The sequence below is a fragment of the Biomphalaria glabrata genome, chromosome 1 (genome assembly GCF_947242115.1).
Source record: "Biomphalaria glabrata chromosome 1, xgBioGlab47.1, whole genome shotgun sequence".
NCBI classification, from domain to species: Eukaryota; Metazoa; Mollusca; class Gastropoda; family Planorbidae; genus Biomphalaria; species Biomphalaria glabrata.
In genome coordinates this window covers 79210449-79235732 of record NC_074711.1, presented here as the reverse complement: position 1 = coordinate 79235732, position 25284 = coordinate 79210449, and the positions used below count along the sequence as shown (strand labels likewise).

Genomic DNA, 25284 nt, shown 5'->3' with positions numbered 1-25284 from the left:
TTAATAAATATATGACATTTTGTTCAAATTTGCCTTCTCAAGCTTCTTTATAAGTGTTTTTCTTAGAGGGGGTGCTGGTGAGTTTTTTAAAAGAAAAATTACAAAAAGGGGGCGGTAGGCCAAAAAAGGTTGAAGACCACTGGTTTAGAGCTTGACACTTTATTCTAAAAAAAAAGTTGGAAAATTTGTTCTCTGTTTAAAAAATTCATACCAAAAATGAATTTCTTCTAATGTTTATTTATTCAAAATATAACCACACAACCAAAATTGAAAAAAAAAAACACTAACAAAGGGGGAAAAACCAACAACTAAAAGCAATAAATTCATGCTGAAATTTTAAAAAAAAAAAAAATTCTAACTAAAAAAAAAAAAAAACACACTAAGATGAAATAGATAATACTGAGAAAAAACCCACAACTGAATGTTCCAGGCAACTCCTTAGGCTTATAATGAGAGTTACTTACCCTGAGCTGGCAAATGGATCTTGTGAGGAGAAGAAGGAGGATGCAAAACTGTTCCCATGAGGGAACCCTGGAAAAGATGATTCAAATGTGTTGCCATTTCGCCGCGCAACTGCAGATAAAGTGTTTGTGTAGTCATAAAAATAAATAAAAAAAATAAGCAAATCAAGAAAAGGATCGTTGAAATGAAAATTTCAAACCATGCAAATTAAATCTGTGCTGGCACTTGCTCCTACTTAAAATAGAACCAGAGTTTTAATTGAAATAAGAGAATAATCACGAGGTGAAAATATTGGCTATCTATTATCTTCATGAGGTGTCTCTACCACTGAGGAAGCAATTGCTGTATCTGGCAACAATTTGTGTCAAATAAAATGAAATGCAAGTTGAATAAGAAAAGGAACATTAAGAGAATGCTCTGAATTGACAGCTTTTTGTGAAAGATTTGTTTTTACATTAACACTGCTTGAGAAAATAAATATTTCAACCTAAAGTAAGTAAATGTGAGTGTATGATACAATTTGTGAATTATAGAGAATTCTATAGCCATTTTTTTTTTATTGACAGTACAATGAAACACCGTCCTGTGTTCTCATGTGTCCTTGTGAAACACTATTGATGGCTACATATCTTAAGGCCTGTGAGACACTAAAGATATCTACATATCTCCATGTTAGGTCTGTGCTAACATAACATTTTTGAGTATGAAAATGTAATCAAGACATTTCAAGAAACCACACGAGGAGGCATAAAACCCCAGTGCAAAGCACTCAGCTTCCTGGTTGATGAAGTGGTCATCATCGAACCATGATGGACGAACTATATATATACATTGAGAAAGTAAATAGTATCATGGAAGAAAAATGGAATTAAAAAAGAATGAAACAAGCCCACTGAATTGCTGAAGAAAGAACACTCAAATAGAAAAGAGCAACAAAAAAAAGTCTAGCTACACAACTTATCAATAAGAAAAAAAATAGTAAAAAAAAATCTAAATAATAAAAATAAAAATGTGTTTGTGTGCAAGTGTTCATGTATATGTACATAGAAATATATATATATTAACATATATATATATTATCACACAGACATATACATGCAAAGTAACATGTGCAAAAAAACAAAAAAAAAATGTTAACTTCCAGCTTTATTTGTTACAAAAAATGTAAATATTTTCCTCCTCTGTAAAATGTCATGATGGGTAAATTTAGTCATATGTTTTGTTCTAGTTCTTTGTTCCGCAGATGCATTAAAACACTAATTAGTATTTTATATTTCCTTAAGGAATTGAATTCTCAGGCTTCAGGCTATGTTGACAACAAAAAGTCATAGTTCAAAACACATCCATCTTTGCTGATTATCTCATTTTTATTTCTTTTCACTTTCCATCCTCTTAAGAGTTTGTACATTTTTTTATTTATAGTCTTAGAGCTTAATTCTCAATATTTATTTGAACCATTAGGCCTATCATTCTTTAATTAAACCCTTTAAGTCTGCAAAGACATACCACCAAAGAAGCTAGCAAAAGGATCATCTGTGCCGAAGAATTCTCTGAAAATTTCCTCTGGACTTCTAAATTGGAAGTGGAAATTTCCGAATCCTGACGGGTCAAAGTTGAAATCTTCATCACCTCTATGACGTATGCCATCTTTGCCGTAGCGGTCATAAACATCTCTTTTTTGTTCTGAAACATACATTTGAGGTATTTAGTTATTTCATATATATATATATATATATAAGTATAACAGTTATAACATGATAGGTACTGAAGTATATAAGGAGAGTATAATAAAATCATATTAAAGTACAAAAGGAGGGTATAATAAAGTCATACTATCTGAAAGGACATCATAAGCTTCAGAGATTTCTTGAAATTTCCTCTTTGCTTCATCTTTGTTTTCTGGGTTCTTGTCGGGATGCCATTTCAGAGCTAGCCGCCTATAACTGATGAAGAAAGAAAGACATTTGTAATCAAATGAAATACATTTTGTTTTAAAGTGTCAGGGGGCTTGGTGGCTGTGTGATAAAGTGCTTAGCTGGCAGTTGTCTCAAGCTCAAATCCCAATGAAGGCTGGGATTTTTATTTTCTGCATAGTCAGGATGCCCTGAACTCTAATGGGAACCTGACATACCATGGGGAAGTAAAGGTGCTGACCTCTGGCCATATAAACCGACTTAATGGGTCAGCTCTGACAATTGCATGAAAAACAAAGTTGTTGGTCTTGAACTGGAATCACATATTAATCCAACCCAGTCCATGTGACAGTTGACCTTGTGAAATGCTAACCCACAAATAATTTTATGATCATTTATAAAAACACTAGCTGGATATAACCTGCTGCCTGCTGACCTTAATGTGTATATAACTCATGTAGAGCATTAGAAAAAAAAAACAACTTATAAATAAAAGTAATGCGTTCATGTAAAAGGTAGATTTACAATTCTATGAAATAAAGTAACCAAAATAAAGCTGTAGATGCAGATTTAAATTAGATTCATTTCTTTAAATTAGATTAAATATAGCCTAAAACTATTGATATATTGCTTTTAGCTTGTAAGGGAGCATACCACAAGCAATATTTCTAATGGAGCTATTGAAATGTATGTCAACATGGCTATGTTACCTAGAGTCTATTGCATTCATAAAGCCAGGCAACTTTTATTTTTAAGGGTCTTCAGTTTGCAGTAGTGCTACTTTACTGTAAGTATCCAGGGAACATTTATGCAAAGTTTTATCCATATTGGTCAAATGATTTTGATTTGTATTTGGCACATAAATACATACATACTCCTTACAATTAGCTTTATATTACATTAGGCATTACATGAACAGTTAAAACAATATAATTTTTAAAGATAGAAAATAAATTAGACATATTTCTTCAAAAAGAGTAAGTCAGTGGTATATTTATTATGAACTAATGAAAAACAAAAACAAATGTTTTTTGTTGTTTTTGTCAAGCATTGAGTGGGTGGCCAAAAACATGCAGGTAAAACTTACGCTTTTTTAATCTCTTGCTCAGTGGCAGACACCTCTATGCCCAACACCTCATAGTAATCAAGATTTGCACTGCTGCTCTTTCTTGTGGCTGGCATTGCGCCACTCTAAACTCACAATAACACTGTAACACTCTTATTCTTCACTATTTGATTCTGTTTAGAAAGGAAGATAATAATGTCCAACAAATCAAGTTTTAAAAAACATTTTCAAAATGAGTTATACATGCACCAAGAAATGTCTCCCAGTTAAATCAAATGAAATGCCCCCCCCCCCCCCCCAGTTAAATCAACTGAAATAGAATGCTTGCTAATACCAACTACTTACACTGGTTTTGTTTCTTTATAAATCAAGTATTCTAATTTATATTAATTAATTATTCACAATGTTTTCAAAGTGGACAATTAAACAAAGTTTTAAGCTGACTGAGAATGACAAGTGAACGGCTGGATACTATTCTTTTATTAAATACAATAGAGTAAGAATTGATATTTTGAGAGTTGAAACCTTTCCTAAAGCATGTTAATTATCTTTTCTATTACCTTGTCATTTATGGACCTTTTTTCTATTTCTTACCAAAACAGATGTATGTTAGTATATCATAGTTAATATCCTTCAGTTCTGAACATAGTTTTCACCTTTATTTTGTTCCAAAAAGTGTACTCTACAAAATGTGCACATCTCAGTGTTGGATTTAATTACTTTAAAAAAAAAAAAATTACACAAATTGTTTACAGAAGGGAAAAACATTAAAAAAAAAAAACCTACACGACAGTATGACTCCCATGTGGTCTGCATCTTCTACCAACAAATGTTGAATGTTTTAAAAAAAAACGCAAAGGAAAATTCTACATAGCCAAGGCATTCAAGTGTTACAATTTAAGTTAAGAATAGATGTACTTTATTTCACTCTGTGGTTCATAGCAGATTTCTTCAAACATCTAGTGTTTTCAATTCACTTCCTAAACAAATGACTAATAAATGATTTCAACAAGTGTGTTCACCATAATGTCCTCACTCAAGCACACATAATGTAGACACACACAAAATGCAAGAAAATGCTTAGCTTTTAATGAGCTGCTTCAATGTCAAGTGCTATTTCAAGATGTCTAAAACTTTGTTAGATAAGAAAGAAACTACTCTAGGGCTTTTACTTGTCCTATTTTGTTCCCTCAACAAGTAGAATTATAGTTTACCAAACAGAAAGTTTTGAACCAGCTGTGTTGCTGAAACAAAGGACTGCTGTCAGGTACATCTACAGAAAATAGGTTTAGACCCTACTTCTATGCTACCTCTAATTTGTATGGCATAAGGTTTGGCCAAGTGGTGGATCAATAGGATAGACACACATATTTCAATCAAATAGTCAGCCAGTCTAGTTTAAATACCTTCCCAATTGTACTGCTTCTTTAACCTCATTGGCCACTGTATAATAAGATTTCCACATTGCTCCCCCCCCCCTTTCCTGAGCTTGTCATCCATCCCATGGTTCATGTTATGATGGCTTCAAGAGATTAAAACCTACACAAAATTAACTTTTTTTTTAAGTTTCTGAGCAAACAAAATCCTTCCCCTCCCCCTCCACCACACACACAAACAGAAGATACATGCCCATTGGTGTCAACAGGTTTCAAGATGTTCATGTTTCTTTGGCAGTTTGACTTACTAGAATGAGCTGACAAGAGATACCTGGCAACTGCAGTGTTGTGCAGGTACTTTACATGCAGGTCAACAAAGTACTAGATTATCTAGACTAATAGATCTAACTGGCAGCCATTTGGCAACAAGGTGGGGAGAGAGAGAGAGAGAGAGAAACAGAAGGTGGAAGATTGAGAGCAAAGACCTGAAGAACTTTCAAGGGATGAAAAACCAAGAGGATAATGCATTATGGATATGGGTGAGTGTGTTTGTATATGTGTATTGTGAGTTGTGATTGTCTTGTGTAAGTGTAAAGAGAGAGGTAGAAGAGGAGGGATGGAAATGGGGAAAGAGAAAAACAATTATATATAATTCATACATGTGTAAATGTGGGTAAGCATGTGTGTGTATATATGCTAATTAGTCACAATAATAGAAATTGAGACTATTTCTCTATTGGCTATGTTTGCTAAACATGAGACCAGGAAAAGCAGCGCTCTCAAGGACTTCTAGGAAACCAGGTTAGCTCAACTAGTGTCATGAAATACTTTTGTGTTACCGGATATAATTAGCCTTATTAAAACTAGATCGATAGATAAATCGTTCTCTACGTTCACACCATAGTTACATGTAGTGGAAACCAATAAGATCAAAAGCGTTCAATTAGGAGGAGTCTTTATCTTTCCGACATGAAAGGACGACCCCAGCTATGCCGTAAAACCATTTGGATGTGCTCCAAGCAGTGACGTCACCCTGCCAGTGCTCAACATATTGTGGGCCTAGGATCGGGGGGGGGGGGGGGGGAAGATAAACACAAGACGGGACACAATGTGTTACATTGTAGTATTAGGGGGATAAACGACATGGAGTGAAGCAATCCAGTTCTTTTTCAACAGTAACAATGTGAATGGTCTCAGTGTTAAAAAGATATCGATGTGCCAAAGCTCCTCTACAAAGTATTACTTACAGAAAGAAACACATAAAGGAGATGAGACATTGTAGGGTTGACATTTCAACCAATCCATTCACCAACGAGCTGGTGTTTTGTAAAGCTAATGTTTTCATAGCTTCGATCAGGTCAAAGAAAACAAAACGGTTCTGTATTTCTTTGTTTTGATATGTCTCCGTACCAGATCTCTCGGGTTATCAATTTTATTAGCGCATCAAATTGGGAAAAGTTTGTTTCCTCCTGTTCAAAGTGAATGCTAACGGATGGGTGATCTCATTTCACTGAGAGCAACGGTAACGAAACTAAAGCAAAACAATGTAGGGATTTGTGCAGTGGCTAGTTCCAATGGGAATGTTTGTTTCCTTCACCTTGGTTTCTCCACTTTGACCCCCAACCCTCAAGTACCAAAGCATAAGCTTTTCATTTGAAGTTGGAAGTATACAATACTTACTAACATCTTACACACTAAGACTGAAACAAATGAATGTGTATAACGACTGAAACCAATGAATGTGTAAATACCTATGTCAAGGCACGAGATAAATTCGTTTAAAAGGGGAAATGCACCAGCTGAGATCGCTGTGATAAACTCAGCCAGAGGAAACATTCTCGTAAATGAAACATAAATTAGGCCCAAATAAATTTACTTGTACGCTGTCTAACCTTTACTGCTAATCTGTTTGTATGTGTGTAGTACAACTTGCACAAGATAAACAAAAACATGACTTTAAGGAGTTGAGTTAATGTAGCACTCAAATTTTCCATAGTACAAAATGTGGACATACAAAAGAACCCCAGTGCTATATTTCATGCCTAGCGTCATACAACGTTAATGTAGTCAAAGTTTGGCTGGAAGATTAGGCGTAATTAGTAGCGGGACGACAACACAATTGGATGTAATTAAATCTTGATCCGATAAACACATTTAGAAGCAGTATTCTCGTTGCGGTCACCATTTCCTTTCCATCTTTATACCAACCATCCATTGGTAAGTATATTTGGTTTATGACTAGGTTTATGAATGCCAAGACTTGATCAAGATCTACAAGACATTCACTTAACTAATCATTCCCCTCTATTCTCGTGACCAAAAACTTGTAGGCGGTAGAACTACATAGGCCTACCATTTCAAACAATCTATTGTAACTTGATTTACTAACATTTTTTTTCCACTATTATTTTTAACATACATACTAGGGCAGGGTATGGCCTGGGTGCTGCATTAAAGTGTCATACAAATCCATAGCACATAGCGCTCACTGGAAATGATGCTATTTTCAAATTTGTTAAAGTTGTTTGCACTAACAAATAGAACCTCGACATTGCACTACTACTGTTTACACCATGAGAAGTGAGTAGAGCTTACTTCATACTAATACTAAATAAAATTGAAAAAAAAAAAAAAAAGAGGCTATGGTGTTTGGTAGAGAAGAGAAACAAAAGTGAAGACTCGAACGTGGACACGCTTGAATAGTTCTTGGAATGGGATTAACACAAAAGTTGGTCAAAAACCACAAACATGGTCAGTACACACGCGCGCACGCACACACAGAAAATATACAAAAAAATATTTTTAAAAAAACTTATATTAAGCGTACTTGTATCAATTAGTTTCGATCATTCATGTAATTCAATTTATAATTGATCTAGACTAACAATAAAAAAGCATTTCTAAAAAAAAAAAAATAATAATAAAAAAGAGCGAACGACCTGAGTTGAACTCATGGCTCAAGCTTTCTCAAGCAAACACAGTAACCACTCTGCAAGTGGAGAGCTTATGAATATGGAAGATTGTATAGTTATCTATTGTTTCTATAGTCTCGTCCTATTTTTCAGGTTTGTGTTCACTAAGACTCAAACGACGACTTATAAAGGGGACAAACTCAGCTTATTTCAGTCATTTACAATTTCTTTCCTATGTTCGAGATACCAAACAAAATAATTTATTACCATTAGTTAATTAATTAATTGGTTAATTTTTTTTTATTTTTTTTTTTTTTGTGTTGTCAGGTAAAAGAAATAATTGTGCAAAATTTCAGGTTGATTCAAGATTGCGTGTGGGAGAAATCACGTGTACAAACTTTTGACCAGAGTTGATATAAGCTTTGTAGGCGAATTAAACATAAAGTTTGGCGACGAACTGCGTTGAAACATTTCGAACGTGTACAAACCAGTGGACGACATGCACGTCCAGTGGACGACAATGTAACGTACACAAAACTGAAATGGTTGCTCTTACAGAAATAACAACTGAGTCTATACGCTTGAAACAAAGAAAAGGGGAGTTTGAAGATTTAGCGATACAAGCATGACAATATATCGTGGTAGCGGCACTAGAGTCCAATTGCGAGAGGTTAAAGAAAAAATGGAGTAACTACATTAAGGGAAACAAACTAATTGTTGAAACCATCCCAGATGTCATGTGTCTCCAAGAGCAGACGTGAAGGTTGTGAGTGATTGATTTACAAAACTGACAGAATTGTGTGAGACATAATGTATAGGTCATGGTATTTAGATGTCGCTAAATATGAAATAACTACTTGCTTTTGAGATTCTTGATTTAGCTCCACAAAAGAATGAACTAAACACTGTCCAAACCACTCGTGCCATGAGGAGTTGTCCTCCCCTTTATGAGCACGTCAACCAAGTTTCAAAGACTTACTAAAACTTTGTATGCAGGCTGTACACTTCTAAAGGTAGACTTTGATCAATGGTATGAACTGGCACACATCTAACTGGTTGCAACTAGCACAGGACGATGTGCCATTCAAAACAAAACCTTTGAGTTGGCAATGTGTGGGTCTACACGATCAAAATAGGTCTCCATTGTATTTGTCAAGCTCAACCAACGGTTACAGGTTTCACAACAGGATTATGTTTGTAAACTAACTGCTATTATTGCTTTGATCTTATTAACAAACAAACTTGAAGAGAGAATTGTGTACAAGTCTTAAGCTAACACGTGTTTTATGGTTGCAGGTTGTTCTTAATATCCTACTACAGCTAACACCTCCTCAAAATGATACTAACCTTTAGATGTGTGTGTATCTAGATCTAGAATGACTTGGAACAAAAACAAAGTGAACAGAAACGAGAAGGAAAGAAGATCGCATATATTAGTGAAGCTATGCTATACACTGCAGACATCCTGCTATACACTGCAGACATCCTGCTATACACTGCAGACATCCTGCAATACACTGCAGGCATCCTGCAATACACTGCAGACATCCTGCTATATACTGCAGACATCCTGCTATATACTGCAGACATCCTGCTATACACTGCAGACATCCTGCTATACACTGCAGACATCCTGCAATACACTGCAGGCATCCTGCAATACACTGCAGACATCCTGCTATACACTGCAGACACCCTGCTATACACTGCAGACATCCTGCTATATACTGCAGACATCCTGCTATACACTGCAGACATCCTGCTATACACTGCAGACATCCTGCTATACACTGCAGACATCCTGCTTATACACTGCAGACATCCTGCTTATACACTGCAGACATCCTTCAAGACATCCCACTTCCAATCACGTACAACAAGTAATCACAGAAATGCTACTTACATTTCTAATTACATACATCCTACTAAGCGTACCTGTTAACGAACGGGAACAAAACAATGAATACAATCCAATAGCGTCCAACACAGAGGGGCAGATTGTAAATGCAACAGATTTAGATCGCGAGTTAGGTCAAGCCCGTTCTTTAAATGCCTTTTGACTGACGTAGATATATCTAGAACCTTTAAGAAAGGGTATAAGAGCTAATCAATAAGACATGAGATATCAAGTAATTCGATCAGATCAATAGTTGACATAACATGGGCACACTGTATGACTACAGTGTTTCCTTCATATAAAAAAAAACAACTTTTAAGTTGAAACGAGAGAAGCACAAAAAAACAAAAAAAACTGGTACTTCTGTCAACCTCAAGGCTGTCGTTATAAGCTTGTTTTAATGAGTTGCTCTATACATACAACCAAACGAATTCTATACGACTGCTTGGTTATACGTCCTCTACTAATTCAGTGCAGTCGAGTCCACTGCACAAGTCACCAACATACTATATAAACAAGGTGAAAATAGTTTTCATAAAGTCCAGTGAAATCCCTCGTATTGAAATAGGTTTGTACCTAGGACTATACAAAGCTACACAACTACTCAGTCCCATGCCAGGCAGAAGAGCCGCTGGTCGCCCACTTTTAAGGTGAACTGATACAAAGGCGACACTAACAGTTGGGAAGAAAAGGCATAGGATAGTTCCACGTGGAAAGCAAGCATAAAGGAAAGGTGGATTGCAGATGGCTTACACACCAGAAGCAGAAAGAAGGGTGAAAGTGTAACAGCGCCTAGTGATTACAGATGCCCAACCCGTGACCGCAGCTGTACATCAAGGATTGTCCTCTTTAGTCACATGAGAAGTTGCAATGGGAGAGAATAGCCCCCGGAGACATAAAATGCCACATGTAAATATGAACAATCAAGCAGTGGTGAGTTGAATAAATGTTTTTATCACTATGATCGTCAGTCTGGGCAGTGAGATAGCGGTTACTGTAGACCCCCCCCCCCCATGGTATATATATACTATATGGACAGGAAGACATTGAATGTTCTTTGAACTAAACTTATTCTTATCGTGTTTTTTTTTGGTCTACTCTAATTATCGTGTTCCTGTTTCTTCAGACATTTCCACAGTCTATTTTAAACGAAGCTATCCATTACTAGTAACCAAATTAGATTTGAGTTCACAATGACGTGGTTTTAAAGTAACAGAAGATGTGCATATATTTATTCCAAAGTAGAGCATACTTATCAAAAATCAGTTGACATATAAATCCAAGTGGCAAAGTAAGTTTACCCCAAAGTGACCACTCCAATGATTTTTTTTTCAGAAGGAGACGGGGGGAGGGGGGAGTATGCGAAATTATCCCCCCGCCCCGCCGCCCCCAATATTTCCCATCCTCCCTTTTGTAGCATGATGTGCATTATAAATAGATGGGAATAAGGATTATAGGAATGGCATTACATGTAGACATCGGGCAGGAAGAAGATTGGTATCGAAACGTTTTAGATATGACCAAATCTGAGAAATGTTCAGGAATAAAAGGTAAGTACCATTTTCTCAGTATCGCTCTCATAAACTGACCTAGCTCGACTTCAAAGTAAATAGATCAATTTGAGTCAGGTCGTTTTCAATCAGTCTCTTGTTTCCTTGCAGAGTTAGACATAAACTTTCATGGGATACCCTGCCACTCCCCAGGAATGCCACGCCCCCCACCTCATACGACACAAAGTGTATGTTCGGAGGTGTTATTAGAACCGTTTACTGTGTTTTCCATGAGTTTTACAGGCGGAATTGCCAAGTTCTACATTGATGAATAGCAGATAATTAAACACCTAAACGAAATCCAGAAGTCGGGGATGGGGAGGGGGGGGGGGTCAACGCCCACTATTTAAAAACAAAGCTGAATAAAAAAGAAATAAGAGAGAACTTCTTACAACGTATTTCCAATGGAGTCGCAGTGCATGGAGCCAAGCTGTTCGTGACTAACTACCTGTACTACACAGTGGCGCTCATACCAAACAATTCAAACTCACTACCAATGCTCCTGTCTGCCAAGTGTAAGTCAATGCTGTGCCAGGCAAACCTGTCTTGACTCCCACGCACGGCAGCTGCGACGGATGCAGAAGTAAACGGTGTACATAGTTTAACCCACATCAATGCGGAGTCAATGCGGGGAGTAACGCAGCTACAACAAAACTTGATACTAGAAAACTGAGGTCATTAACGTTAGGCACACGCACGGGCAGCTCTTGGAGAGGTTGGGCACCACGCGAAAGACCTCTGGTATTGAAAATTCAAGGAAAATATTTTTTAAAAAAACAACAACATACTTTAAATTTTTTAACAAAAAGCTTATATTAAATGATGGGAGACCATCGTTCAATGTCTGCAATATCTTTCAATATTGCAAGGTTTATCTCCCCCTTTTCTGCCAAAAAATAATTACCACTAATCGCTTAAGTTAATTTCTGTATTGATTCATGTGTTGCATTCGACAATGAATAATTGAGCAAAATTTAAACTTTGACTCGAAAAATAGGAAGTGGGAGAAATACGTGTAAAAGAATCCACCCAGACAGACAGACGGAGTGAGTTATCGTGAGTGTAAGCTTTGTAAAAAAAAATAAAAAATAAGAATGTAGATTTAAAAAAAAAAAAAGGGCGTGTGTGTATGGGGAGTCTTGAATATGTAAAGTCAACTTAAGGAATACTTGTGATAAAAGACATTGAGTAACACTGTAAGATGATCTACATATTTGTAGTATTACTATAGAAAAACGTAAAATTTTTAGACGCTGAGCCTTACCGGTTCATAATTCTACCTATTAGTAAGAGCTATTACAGGGCTAGAGTAACCTTTTTTTTTAAACCGTCTGTTAACATCTGCGCCATTTCAACATATGAGAGTCAAATTGACTCAGACTTTGAGTAAAGAGTTCGAGGGGAAGAAGACCCCGCGGCGCGCCAGGTACGCTCAGTTTTATAACGCACTGACGACACAGGTCACCTTGCCATGCACAGCAACCTTTTACACAAAAACTTAGGAGGAAAATGGATTAAACTCCAAGCAGTAACAGCCACGGTTAAAACAGTAAAACCTTTTAATTAAATGTGGAATCAATTTCTGATCTCTGCTGGTGTATCCAATATTTCTAGAGTAAAATAAAGATCGAAGAGTAGTGAGACCACAAGATCTCTGAAGGGGTTTTACGACCAATAAGATGCAGTGAAGACATTACAGCTACAACGATGTCATAAATGTGACACATCACCCAGAGACACAATTGTGTAGTTCTATTACAACTATCCTATAAAAAAAAAAAAAGTCATGACATCGCATTTACTGAGATGGTTTCACTCTAAACAAACGCAGCGTTTCGAAATGATTAAATTCAAATGTATATTTTTAAAAAAGTAATACTTGTTATACGAGATCTTCGTGTAATTGACTCAAGAGTCAATTAAGTGTTCAAGAGAAGACTTAGGGGACTTCATTCTTTCACATTTTGAGTTAGTCAAGACTCAGTTCACAACCAACGTACTGTTACAGCTGATCTTATCCTAGTAATGATCTACTTAGGGTCTGCATCCCTTCATACAATGAAACAGACTTGCGGGTTTGTTATACTGGGAACAAGGCAGTGGAGAGCAGAGTATTTTCAGACATGTACACAAGCTTGACCTGCAGCGACGACACCACTCTGGGTAATTAAGCGAACACGGTCAATTATTAGATGAACGGTTGGAAATGTTCTAAACCACATGAATTCCTATGTTCACGTTTCTAATGCCCCTTCTTCAGACTAGCATACCAAAGACAAAAAAATAAAATGTGTTTTTTTTTTAATTCTATAGCGAGTATCTAGCAATGTTCCCCAGATTTCAATAACCCAACTCTAAAATACATTTCACTGAACTATGATGATGTGTTCATTCCTAATGAGAAGAAGGAAGGGATTCAGTGGTCCAATTCATTAACACGACCCATCCTTTCCCTCCTGACGTCAGCCTAGCGTTAACGCACTGGCACTGATCTCATTCCATGTAAATACAAACTGCACATATAGCGATACCAAATAGCTATTTACGACAGTAGACATAAAAAAAAAGGCTTTAAACTGACTATGTACTGTACGTTCTATGTCAGGCACAGTAAAAGCAGATACAAGGGTTGTATAGTGAGCTTTTATAGATTACAGACACACACACACACACAAGTCTAATTAAAAGGGGAGACGATTGTTAAAATTCCAATTAAAATTTAAAAAAAAATAAAGATAACTCGTGAGACAACTTAATACAACAACTTGTTAGCACATTGAGACACCTCCAAACACACGAAGTTCCTACGTCAGCTTTGCTCAGACTCTGGGAGGCACACACTTACGTGCCATTAATGAACATTAACTGCGCTATTAATATATTCTAGTCGAACTTTATGGTGTCAGTACAAACTGTCCTTTGCCCATTGCCTGAGCACAAAGCACTCACTGGTGTCCTGTGCTAAAAACACAAAGTAGACTCCATGAAGTGGCCATGTGATAGCGTAGGAACTCTCTGCAGCTTTGTCCTGGCGTTCTTTATCCACATAAGCTCCAGGAATGAATCACCACACACAGGAAATGAAACAACTGGTCCCAAACATCGGTCTGAAACTGCTAGAGGACCTGGTCTCGACACAACCACAGGGCGAGCAGCAGGGACTTCGAAAGAAGAGGAAAAAAAAAACATGGAAAGAAAGCGCTCTGCACTAGCGGCGCCTCTTTCTAGTCCCAGGCAGAGCAGCAGCGAAGAAACGAAATGGGGCAAGAAACAAGTCGCTAGGCAAAGCCAGAGAGAAAAAAACGAAAGAAACCTGCTGATCCAAATTTAGTACTTCGCCCCCATCCGAAGTCTCTGACTCATGGCTATCGGTATGGCACACGCGTCTATTTTTAGATCGTATTAGTGCACGCGCGTTTAAATAACAAAAAAAAATAATAATAAAAGCGCACTTTTTGAGGCGGAGACCAGTATCACTGAACTACACAAGTAGCTGGGGATTGCTTAAAAAAAACACGGATTACCCCAGACACCTGTTTACAGATCAAATCGATCACTTCAATATTAGCGCATGCTTAAAGGATACAGAGTGAAGTGGCACCGAGATGCTCCACAATGACACATTAAAATAGCTTTACCTGTTTATGTGAAACCCTACACGACTCAGGTGGAACGCCTGATACATCAGTAGAAACAAAAAAAAAAATTCAAACGATGAAAAACAGCGCACATAAACAAGTGTTTTTGGAAATATATCATCTTTTTTTTTTTTGTTTACAAAGAGATGCTGCAAAATATAAATATCCTAGATAAAAACAGGGAGGGAAAGGTGTGTTGAAATGTGACGTCATGCCATTGGTACCAAGATGGCAAACATGCTTATTATTTTGAGGACCAAGATCATTTTCTTCAACAACTTTTAGATTTCTGTATTGTGCAACTTTGCTTCACGTTTGAACTGAATATATAGTTCAGTGTCTGGCTAACCGAATTCTGTCAAGTCAATGCGTGTAATATGGCAATTTAGGAGTTACTGCTTATCTTTTTAGTGCATTTGTAGTCTCCCTTCCAATAAATCTAAGCCAGCCAACAATATTACTAGATCTGCATCCTTCCAACAAAAAGAAATTTGAAGTTAGACAACTATGACAGTGGCGGCAAGTCGATTAAATGTTAATTAACCCTCACCAACTTTTTAAACTAAGTTCTTTTAGTATATAGCTCTGTCTAAGCCCCTTTCGCATCTGGGACTCCTGTGTCGGTAATGAGTGAACCATCCATCAGATACAGGGTCTAGTTTCCATTGAACTAATCTTCAATGTCAACACACCTGGCTGCAGTATGGTAGATTGCTGGAGTCTGGAGAAACCATTAGTATAAGTGTTATAAGAAGGAAAAAACACACACACACATACACAATGTCTTGGTTTAAGTGTGAAGGAAGTAGCAACAAATACATTATATCTCCGACCGAGAAAACACACGTGTCTGGACATTGTGAAATACATGTTCAATGGCCGATCTGCCAAGGTATCTCTACAGACTAACATTAAATACAGGCCTAGCTAAAGATATAAAAGGAAGAGTGATGTAAGAATGGTGTCGCCAGTCATGACATTTCTAGAATGCTTTACTTCAGATGGTGATTAAAACAGATCGGTTCACAAAACGTACACCCACTCCTATATAATCACGTCATTGTAAATACCTCCAACAAGTTCTCTGTCGCATATCATGTTCTTAACAAATCTAAGTTGTATCTTTTTGTTGAAAGTTGTTTAACCCTTAAAACGCGGGTGGCAGTTTAGCCTCTAAACATCAGAATTGTAATTTCATTTGGTATGCACTCACTGTAAAACAGCTCAGCACTTTAAGGGTTAAAGAAAGGATCGTGGTATTTTGTAAGTTAACACTATGGTGTTAGCCTTGTGGCTTCGTGACCAATATGTTTATCTTGTAAGAAAAAAAAACTGCTCCTAAGGCTTCAAATCAACATAACCGTAAAATGCCGGGTTACTGGTTCGTCTTTTTCACACATGTTACGGGTGACTACACTTTAGATATTTCAAAAAAGTCAAACAGGTTTGCAAGATAGGTCTAGATCTAGAACATATCTCAAGGTCTTTTATGTGACAATAAAAAAAAATGTCAGTTCAGTTTTATAGTGATTTGTCTAGTGAGTCATTCCACGCTCTCAGGATTTACTAGTGGAACAATATACCAACAAAAAAACAACATTCTTCTAACCGAAAACAATATTTTGCTTGATAATGAACACGCTTAGCCTTCTACCGTAAGTCTTCTCAAAGTAACGGGTCTCGACAAGACAATCGAAGTTCGAATCAATCAATGACGCATTTTTCCTATACATCTGTCATTACAAAAAGGTGTTTAAAAGTCCTTTTCAAAGCTGTTAAATCCATTTCACATTTTTGTAGAATATTTGATATCTCTCCCCCCCCCCCAAAGTCATTTTTTATTGTTAAAATTATGAGTGAATTATTTTTAAAATGGGGGGGGGGGGGGGGTGATTTCATTAAGTTACCATTGAAATGTGCACATTAAAAGGTGTTTGCATTCTAAAGGTAATCAAACAAGGTAACATCACAAACTTGATCACATCTCTCAAGCTTGTTCCCACATTGGCTGCAAGCTGAGCTGGGAGTAAATGTTTACAGAGAAGATGTCAAGCCTGCATGTGTGATGTTTACATTGGAGACTATTAAACCCTCAGGGTCCAGGCTCGGCTGAAATCAATCCCTGACAGGCATGTATGAAACTCAATGATCAAAACTAAAAATACATTGGTTTATGAAAGCAATAAGAAAGTGACCATTATTCTAGTTCCAAGCATGGGACTATTTTGTTCAGACAAGAAAGAGGTTCAAACTCTCCAGTGCCGAAGACAATGTTTGGGTTGGATGAACCAACAAAAATAAATGAATGAAACTTAAAAAGCCAAATTTGCTGCCTTAAAAAGTAACAAAACAAATACATAGCTAGAAAATGTAGAAACTTTGAAAAGAAATGAAACCATATTTAGAAAAAACAAACTTTTTTCCCCCCCAAAAAAAATAAAAAGGTCTTTGTCATTTTGCTTCTTTGCTCTTTAGAAATGTTAAGATCTATTTATTATATTTCACAGTATGACATTCCGAATATGGAACTTGCCTAAACATTGGGGGGGGGGGGGGGGGGGGGGGGGATAATAATAATAAAACACCACAAGTCTTCTCTAACAAAGTATATGGTTCCTATAATGCAGAAGCAAAATGAATTCAGCCAATAATGGTTTAAAATATAAAGATCAATTGGGCCAGAGTATTTTACGCTGCCTTTTAGTTTCTTAAAATATTGTTTACATAGAATGGAAATTACTCCTTCAGCAGTTATTTTTATTGATAACTAAATTTAATGACAACACACAAAGAAAAAGAATACTGAAGGATCACTTATCAACATGTTAGGACAGAACTGCCTGCTAGATTTAGCTTTGGATATTATCAGGTCATGTTTAATAGATATATATGCATTATGACAGAATGTCTATTTTTTAAGGAAAGTTTCTTCACAGCAAACATTATGTTTTGTAACTGATAGAAATATTGACATTGGATACAGATTTTGTAATGATGCTACACCAGAATGTGAAGATTAACATTTTATTTTTTAAAAAAAGAAACATGAGTGAAGGAGATAAAGCAGTGGTTCACTGTAATAGTATTAAACAAATATTGATTACATATTAATGAGACTCAGATTTGATAATATACCAGACAAATTGGTGTTCACTATTAATACTGTTTCTGGAAGAATGGATGATATTATTACTGTTATGAGGATTAAATAATGTCTTGATGACTAGTTCAAAATTAAAAACAAGAATGTATACTTTAAAATCATAAATTAATAATTGAAGCACACACTTTAAAAATGCTGATATGCTTTGGGATGTGTTGGAATCAATATGTTTAGATTGATCCCCTTTTCCTTCATTCCACATGGTCTAAAGGACTTTTACAAGAAACGTATATATTTTTTAAAAAGCCCAATTAAACTTAAAATCACAAAGAATTAACCCACTGGTTACGAAGCTCTAAGTGACCCAATTATTTATTTCAATGAGAATGAAAATTATTAAAAAAACTAATTCCACTACTCAAAGTTATCAACCTCTATGAAGTAAATGTTTTTTTCCACTAAGTATTTGTTATCTCCTTGAAAAATGACACTGTATTTAACTATTTCTCAACATCAACTAGGAAGTGAATGAAAACTAACTTCCAATGAGACAACTCCAAATGTTTATGGAAGAATTGTATTGTGAGCATTGCTTTCCACCACAAATGAATTAGTCTACATTCTCAACAAAATATTTCCTACACATACTGTTTATATCATCAGTCAGTGTTTCTCAAACTTTTACCTTTGATGCCTAGATGAAAAAAATATTCTTTGCGACCACCATAGCCAGCTTTTAGCTTACTCAGTGAGATCCAGCATGGTTTCTAAATGTAATGTAAAGAGCCTATATCTACTTGGAAGATGAAACCATGACCATTTTTTGAAACATAGGTAATAATGTCATTTACTACTTGATAAACAATCAATCATGGATTTATAACTACAATAAAAATATTTTTTCCCTTGAACAAAAAAGATGAATTCCTTGGCTAGTTTGCACCTCCCTAGGGGGGGTCCCACAGTTTGAGAAATGCTGCTCTATATATTCTTTCAATATGTTGCTTCGAAATCCAACTTCAACTAGAAAAGTTATTGTCACAATAAACAGGTTCAGAACCAATCCATCAAGTTTACAACTCAACATGACATATAAAAATGTTTGAAGGTATATTCTATCTACTTTGATATGCATAAGTACATACGCTTACAATTATTGGTGAATGGTTTGCAAAGAAAAGTTGATGTAGAATAGTGCATTCCACAGAATGATTAAAATATTACAAATACACAAATTCACAAGACATACATTTACTTTAAAGCTCTAGTTATAATAGGATATATATATATATATATATATATTATATCCATTACTGAGTCAAGCAAAGAGCAAAATATTTTGAAACGATTTATAAAACTAACAGAACCAGGATACAAATGTTCAATTCCAATTATTTTTTTTGTTAGGAAAATCATGGTTTGACTTAAATTCAATTTTTAGTAAGGAACTCACTTCAGCAGGCCTACTGACTTTTATACATCAGCCCCTGAAGAAGCACTTAAAATGACTTGTTGATTTCCCCTAATATACACTGACTGAAGGATTAGTATGGCTTTACATAAAAACCTCATCATTTCTTATACATATTTGTAGTCTTAAATATTTTTTGTTCTTTTTTTTTTTAACGCTTAACATTTGGAAAACTATAAAATAAATATATGTTTACAAGACTCTGATAATTCAGTTTCCAGAGGTAGAACAAAATAACATTAAAATTATATTTCATGAGACATTCCAGCATTACCCACAGGCTGAGATGTAAGTGTACAAAAAACAAGAAAAATATTTAATTAAGCATAGATTGAGGACTTCTCTGCATTTAACATGTACAGCATTTATTATGACCAGATAGTTCTATTTCATTTTTCTTTATAATCACCAACAACATGAATTAGATTTACAGTATTGGTTAACAAAAAATGGATTTTACAATTGGGTAAGTCTATATGGCAACTTATAAGGCAATATTTAATAATATTAGGAATAACTGGGTTAAGATTTGTTAATTATTGGAGCTTTAACCCATTAGCTCCTTCTGCAGTTGGAAACGTTTTCCCGTTTTTGTCCTAAACAGTTCTAGAACGTTTCTAAAATCCCCTTTTCAATATACTTGCTTTAAACTTTTTATAACGAAGATTTCTTCTAGTCTCGTTGCAAGCATGATTACAAATCATTTTGGAGATTACTGATTCTATTTTTAATAAAATTGGGAAGATTTTTATTGCTTAAATAATTTTTAAAACGAACAGGCCCATAGCCCCAGTGTATAAGCCCCCATGTGGGAAAATGAGTATTTTTGAAGCTTTTTTATATTCTAATGGTATTAAAATTATATATTTTTTAAAACTACACATATAGTTCTATTTTTTAAAGTTATTTGTTTATTTATATGTATTAGATGTAAAATTTCATTATCTTTTCAAAATAAATATTTTTTAGGATTTTTTTTAATTCGGGGTTATCCCTCCTTCTTTGCTTAGGGCCTGGGTAAGGTTTTTCTTAACCAAAAATAAGGGCTACTGGGTTAATAGTCTGTGCTTCTATTACAGACACAATATTAGAAAATATACCAGATAAGATAGTTTAGACAGTGTGCTTCATTTTATGATCATAGTAGATCTAGATCTATTTATCTACTAGTCATATTCTTACTCTTAGTTTAGTTGGTAACTCTTTCATACTGTGACCGATAGTAGGCTATATGTCTATAGATCTAGATTAGTCTAGATATCTATATTATGTTGATATGATAATAATAATGATTATTATAATAGATTTGGTTATTTAGTATTTTTAGATCTATGTTCTAGACTCTAGACAGACTCTATGCCAGTGTCACTAGTCTAAGTCTTACTTTACTAAGTCTAATGACTAATGTCTAAATTATGTCTAAATCATTATTGTCATTATTGACATTACTGAATTTATGATTATTATTTATTATCAGTAGGTCTAGCTAGATCAAGTGATCTAAAGACAGCAAATGTAAGTGAGTGTAAGTTTTGTCAGTTTAAAGGACTCTGGCTGTCACTGAGAACGAGTTCAGTGAGTAGTCTAGATTTAAGTCGATTAAGTAGATCTAGAGCAGGGGTTCTCAACCTGTGGATCGCGACCCCCTTGGGGGTCAAATGACGATTTGCCAGGGGTCGCCTAAGACCATCGAAAATATGGATTGTTATTGTCTATTCTTCTGTTGCTGTATCTGTGTGTGTGTGTGGGGGGGGGGGGGGGGGTCGCGACAGAGTGGGGGATTGTAAAAAGGGTCGCCAAGCATAAAAGGTTGAGAACCGCTGATCTAGAGTCTCTAGCAAGTATTCTAGAGTCTAAAGAGAGCTAGATCTAGAAGTAGAAATTCAGTAGATCATGATCTTTTGATCCTTTTTTTTATGATCCTGGTGTAGGGTAGTGTGTATGATTACTAGACTTAGACTCTATCATTACTCATTACTTTACTAAATCTAGATCTAGTCATTAGAAGTATTAGTAAAGTAGAAGTATCATAGTACAGTACAGTACTAGTAATAACTATGTCTATTGTCTATGATAACTATTGTAGATTCTAGATCTAGATCTTTAGTCACTTTAGAACTAATAAAACTATTAGATAGACTACTAATCACTACTATTTAGAAATTAGTACTAGCTAGATCTAGATCTATGTATAGAGTATAGATCTAGGTTAGTAGGTATGACACAAATTTTTTTAAAAAACATTATTTTTAAATTTTGCCAACATCATTTTATAGTTTATAGCATTTCATCTGGGTTTTCCAATGTCGCCAATGACCAATGATGTATAAATTATTTTTGTATGTTAAGTATGGTACTAGACTACTTTCATTATCATACTATGACTATGACTATGACTATACACTATACTATGAGTGTATGAGTATGAGTATGACTATGTAAAGTATGTAATGTTAATGTATGATCATCGATAATCTAATATAAATATACTATTACTATATTAACTAGATCTAGATCTATATTTATATTTAATATATAGACATCTAGAGAGAATATAATATTTAATATAGGAATATTTTCTAGGATTTTATTAATATTTTTTATATTATACTCAAATTATACTTATAGTAATTATAGGGGTCTAGATAGAATCATCTAGATTACATTAATGATTAAAACACAAATCTTAACTTTAAGACAATAGTGGCATCGATTTTGAAGAACTAGACTAGAATCTAGATCTAGATCAATAATCAAAATGAAATCAATGTTTAACTTACATATCGTGCTGAATTGTAGTTCAGGCGATTTGTAAACACTCTCCCTGACAATCCTTACCTATTTTTGGAATATTGAAATAGCAGCGGAAGTGTCGTAGTTTCTCGCTTGAAAGAGGAAGCAACGTCATTGCGTCATCAGCGGTTCTTATCTTGTACATAAACAAGCATTTCTCAAACTGTCAGACGTCCTCACAAATAGGAGTAAGTGGGGGGGGGGGAGGAAACAGGTCAGTGTATTTACAAAGAAGAACAAAAGAAAATATCATATTTTCATAATAGTTAACAAATCTTGTTTGAATATTAATCTTGTGGCTTCCTGGTCATGCGGTAGTATCGTTCTGAAGAAGCTCATAAAAACAAAGAAAATAAAATGTTGTCTCATTCTCTCCTTATTACAAATTGTAATAATGGTCAAAAAAATGCCTTTTTTTTTTAGGTACTGTATTCATGACAATAGATAATCGAATGGTAGAATTCCTCGTAGGGTCACCATTCATTTCTCTTAATATTTAATGCACATAGTAGCCTTCTTCGCAACCATTTTTTTTTCTTTGGGAATTTTTTTCAACTTCAATGGACCTCATTCATCAATCGTAAACAAACAACATTTAGCACGTGGTGCTCGATCTCTTCTATATAATTTACGATCTCATGTTTAATTCATGATGGTTGTCACGTGACAGTTTTTCCCGTTGTTTTATCAATAAGATCACGTGACTAAATGTTGTTTGTTTACGATTGGTGAATGAGGTCCATTAAAGAAAACTTTTTTCCTGTTTTGCAGAATTTGCTTTGTTGAATGTTTGATAATGATAAACTCCATAGTATTAACGTCTTGAATTCTAATTCAAATATATATGGTGCGACATAATATACAAATGGGTTCACATATCAATACGTATAGCTTATATTATATGGATACTCAACTAATTTTGTTCACAAATTATGATTTCTCTATAAAAATAGGACCGCCCCCCCCCCACTCAGAGGGTTAGAGTGGGGAGGGCAGTAGATGCAATCACCTCCCTTACCCCACTGAATCGGCCAAGATACCAGAAGGGGAGCGACATAATATAAAAACTATATTTTAATTGATCTAATTTTGTTCACAAACTATGATTTCCCCTAAAAATAGGACCGCCCCTCCCCACACACACACACTAAAAGGGTATAGGTGGGAAGGGCACAAGATGTATTCGCCCCCCCCCCTCCCAATCGGCCAACAGGGGAACGACATAATATAAAGATAGGTTAAAACATCAATAACAAGTTTTAATCATATAGATATCTATATATATAATTCTCTTCTTCCCTCAAGAATTTGTCGAGTAGTAAGAAGTAAAGGAAAGATCACTCTGCGGATAGTCCACGAGAAAACAAGAGGGGTGGGAGAACACGTAGTCACAAAATAGCAGGGCAGGACCGTTGCAATATCACTCTTTTTTTTTTTTCTACCTCACGTTAAAAAAAAAGGGGGGGGGGAGTAATGTACTCTGTAGTAACTATCGAGGCGACAGAGCACGCTCAAGAGTTTAGACACAATGGAAAGATCACTCTTTTATTTTTGCAACTCGGACGGAGCCTAGGGAGTTATCCTAGGTAATTTAAGAGCGAAAAAAAAAAGATAATTTTCGTCTGTATATTTCAGGAGATTTGTATGAGTTTTCAAAAGATTTTAATAATTTTCCGGATATTTCTAGGACTTTTTTGTATATTTTGCAATTTCAGGAGATTTCCAGGACCTCCTGTTAAATCGACAGGAGGCCGCGGGAAATCTGTTATAAGTAATAAAATGGTTTAATTTAATAATTTATGCACCTAAAATTAGCGCGGGTCCTATAAAAGTGCCCTATAAAGGTCGGCCCTGCAAAATAGCGGCGTATGCTACGCCGCCGGTCGACTAGTTTAATACATTCTGCTAGCAAGCTGTGATTTCTACAAATAATTTGGCCCGCCCCCCCCCCCACTCGAAAGTTTAAAGGGGGGCGGGAATGATGTCATCGCCCCCTCCCGACCCCACCAAATCGGCCAACATACTAGAAAGGAGGGGGGGGGGCAAAATAATCTAAAAGTAGGTTGAAATATAAATAATTATTATATATTATTAACATAAGCAATAAATTCGTATCCAATTTGTGTGAACTCTATACTAAAATGCGTCGCCCCCCCCCCCCCCCCGGGGCGTGCAAAACATCAAAGTAGCGTGCAAAACATCAAAGTAGCATGCAAAACATCAAAGTATTTTGAATCCAAATTTATGCAATTAATGTTCATTAAAGCTAGTTCGTTAGCGCGTCGCGAATGGGTTAGGATTATATACTACAATTATAGTGAAGAAGAGGCGCGATGGTTATCTATTTCTCTGGAAAGAGATACGTCGTAGGACCCTGTGCCACTAGCGGATCCAGAACTTTGGAGTGGGGGGGGGATTTTTTTCCAAACCCTAACCCTATGCATAAACGCACATATATATATATTGCTTTTTTTTTGTGACAGTACGCAATGTGGGGACAAAATTATTACTTTTCTTGCATTTTAACGTTTATTATTAATTTATTAGTAGTTAAAAGTTGGGCAATTCATCACTGAATACCGGCACCTATTTTGTTACAAAAAAAGCACTATGTACCCCTCCCTTTGTTGGATGGAGGAGAAGTTTATAATCTCTCCAATACTAAACATCATATATTGTTTTTCTAATATACAAAACACTTAGGGCCTACTGTCTACGAGATTATAAAAAAAAGACTTTAAGGACTACCTTTATAATGAACAGATACCAAACATATTTGAAAAATAAATACAAAGAAAAACTGGAAAATTATAATCTAATTATAGTTCTGTAAGTTTCTGTTTGTTTTCATTGCGGACCTAACTGCTTCACTGGAGGGGAGGGGGGCCCGAACGAAATTGCTTTTATTTCGTGGGGGGGGAGGGGTTGCAGATTTTAGTTATTTGTCATGATATGACAAGCTATTTGGTTTTATTTAATGAAGATGAAACTAATAGATCTAGTAGATCTAATAGTTCATAAAATTTTCAGAGGAAAACCAACCGGGATTATGACGGATAAGGGTTAATATCTGTGGGAGAAGGGCAGTGAAGCGGGGGAAAAA

At 35.5% G+C, this 25284-nt stretch overlaps 1 protein-coding gene across 7 annotated transcripts in view; it reads right to left on the bottom strand.

Moving 5' to 3' along the window:
* LOC106068566 (dnaJ homolog subfamily B member 6-A-like) overlaps nucleotides 1-22291 on the bottom strand; it is a 36459-nt gene extending 14168 nt beyond the window's left edge. For 2 of the 7 annotated variants that reach the window (XM_013227985.2, XM_013227991.2), the window contains exons 1-5: nucleotides 22169-22291; nucleotides 3463-3614; nucleotides 2296-2405; nucleotides 1969-2145; nucleotides 465-573 (exon numbers count right to left, since the gene is read on the bottom strand). In XM_013227985.2, the coding sequence (XP_013083439.1) occupies nucleotides 465-573; nucleotides 1969-2145; nucleotides 2296-2405; nucleotides 3463-3557 (491 nt within the window). In that variant the 5' untranslated portion in view covers nucleotides 3558-3614; nucleotides 22169-22291. Of the gene's footprint in view, nucleotides 1-464; nucleotides 574-1968; nucleotides 2146-2295; nucleotides 2406-3462; nucleotides 3615-4227; nucleotides 4378-9664; nucleotides 9805-14125; nucleotides 14413-22168 lie in introns of those variants that run through there. The other 5 variants (XM_013227990.2, XM_013227992.2, XM_013227986.2 and 2 more) reach the window with 4 other exon arrangements.
* Nucleotides 22292-25284: the final 2993 nt, after the last annotated feature.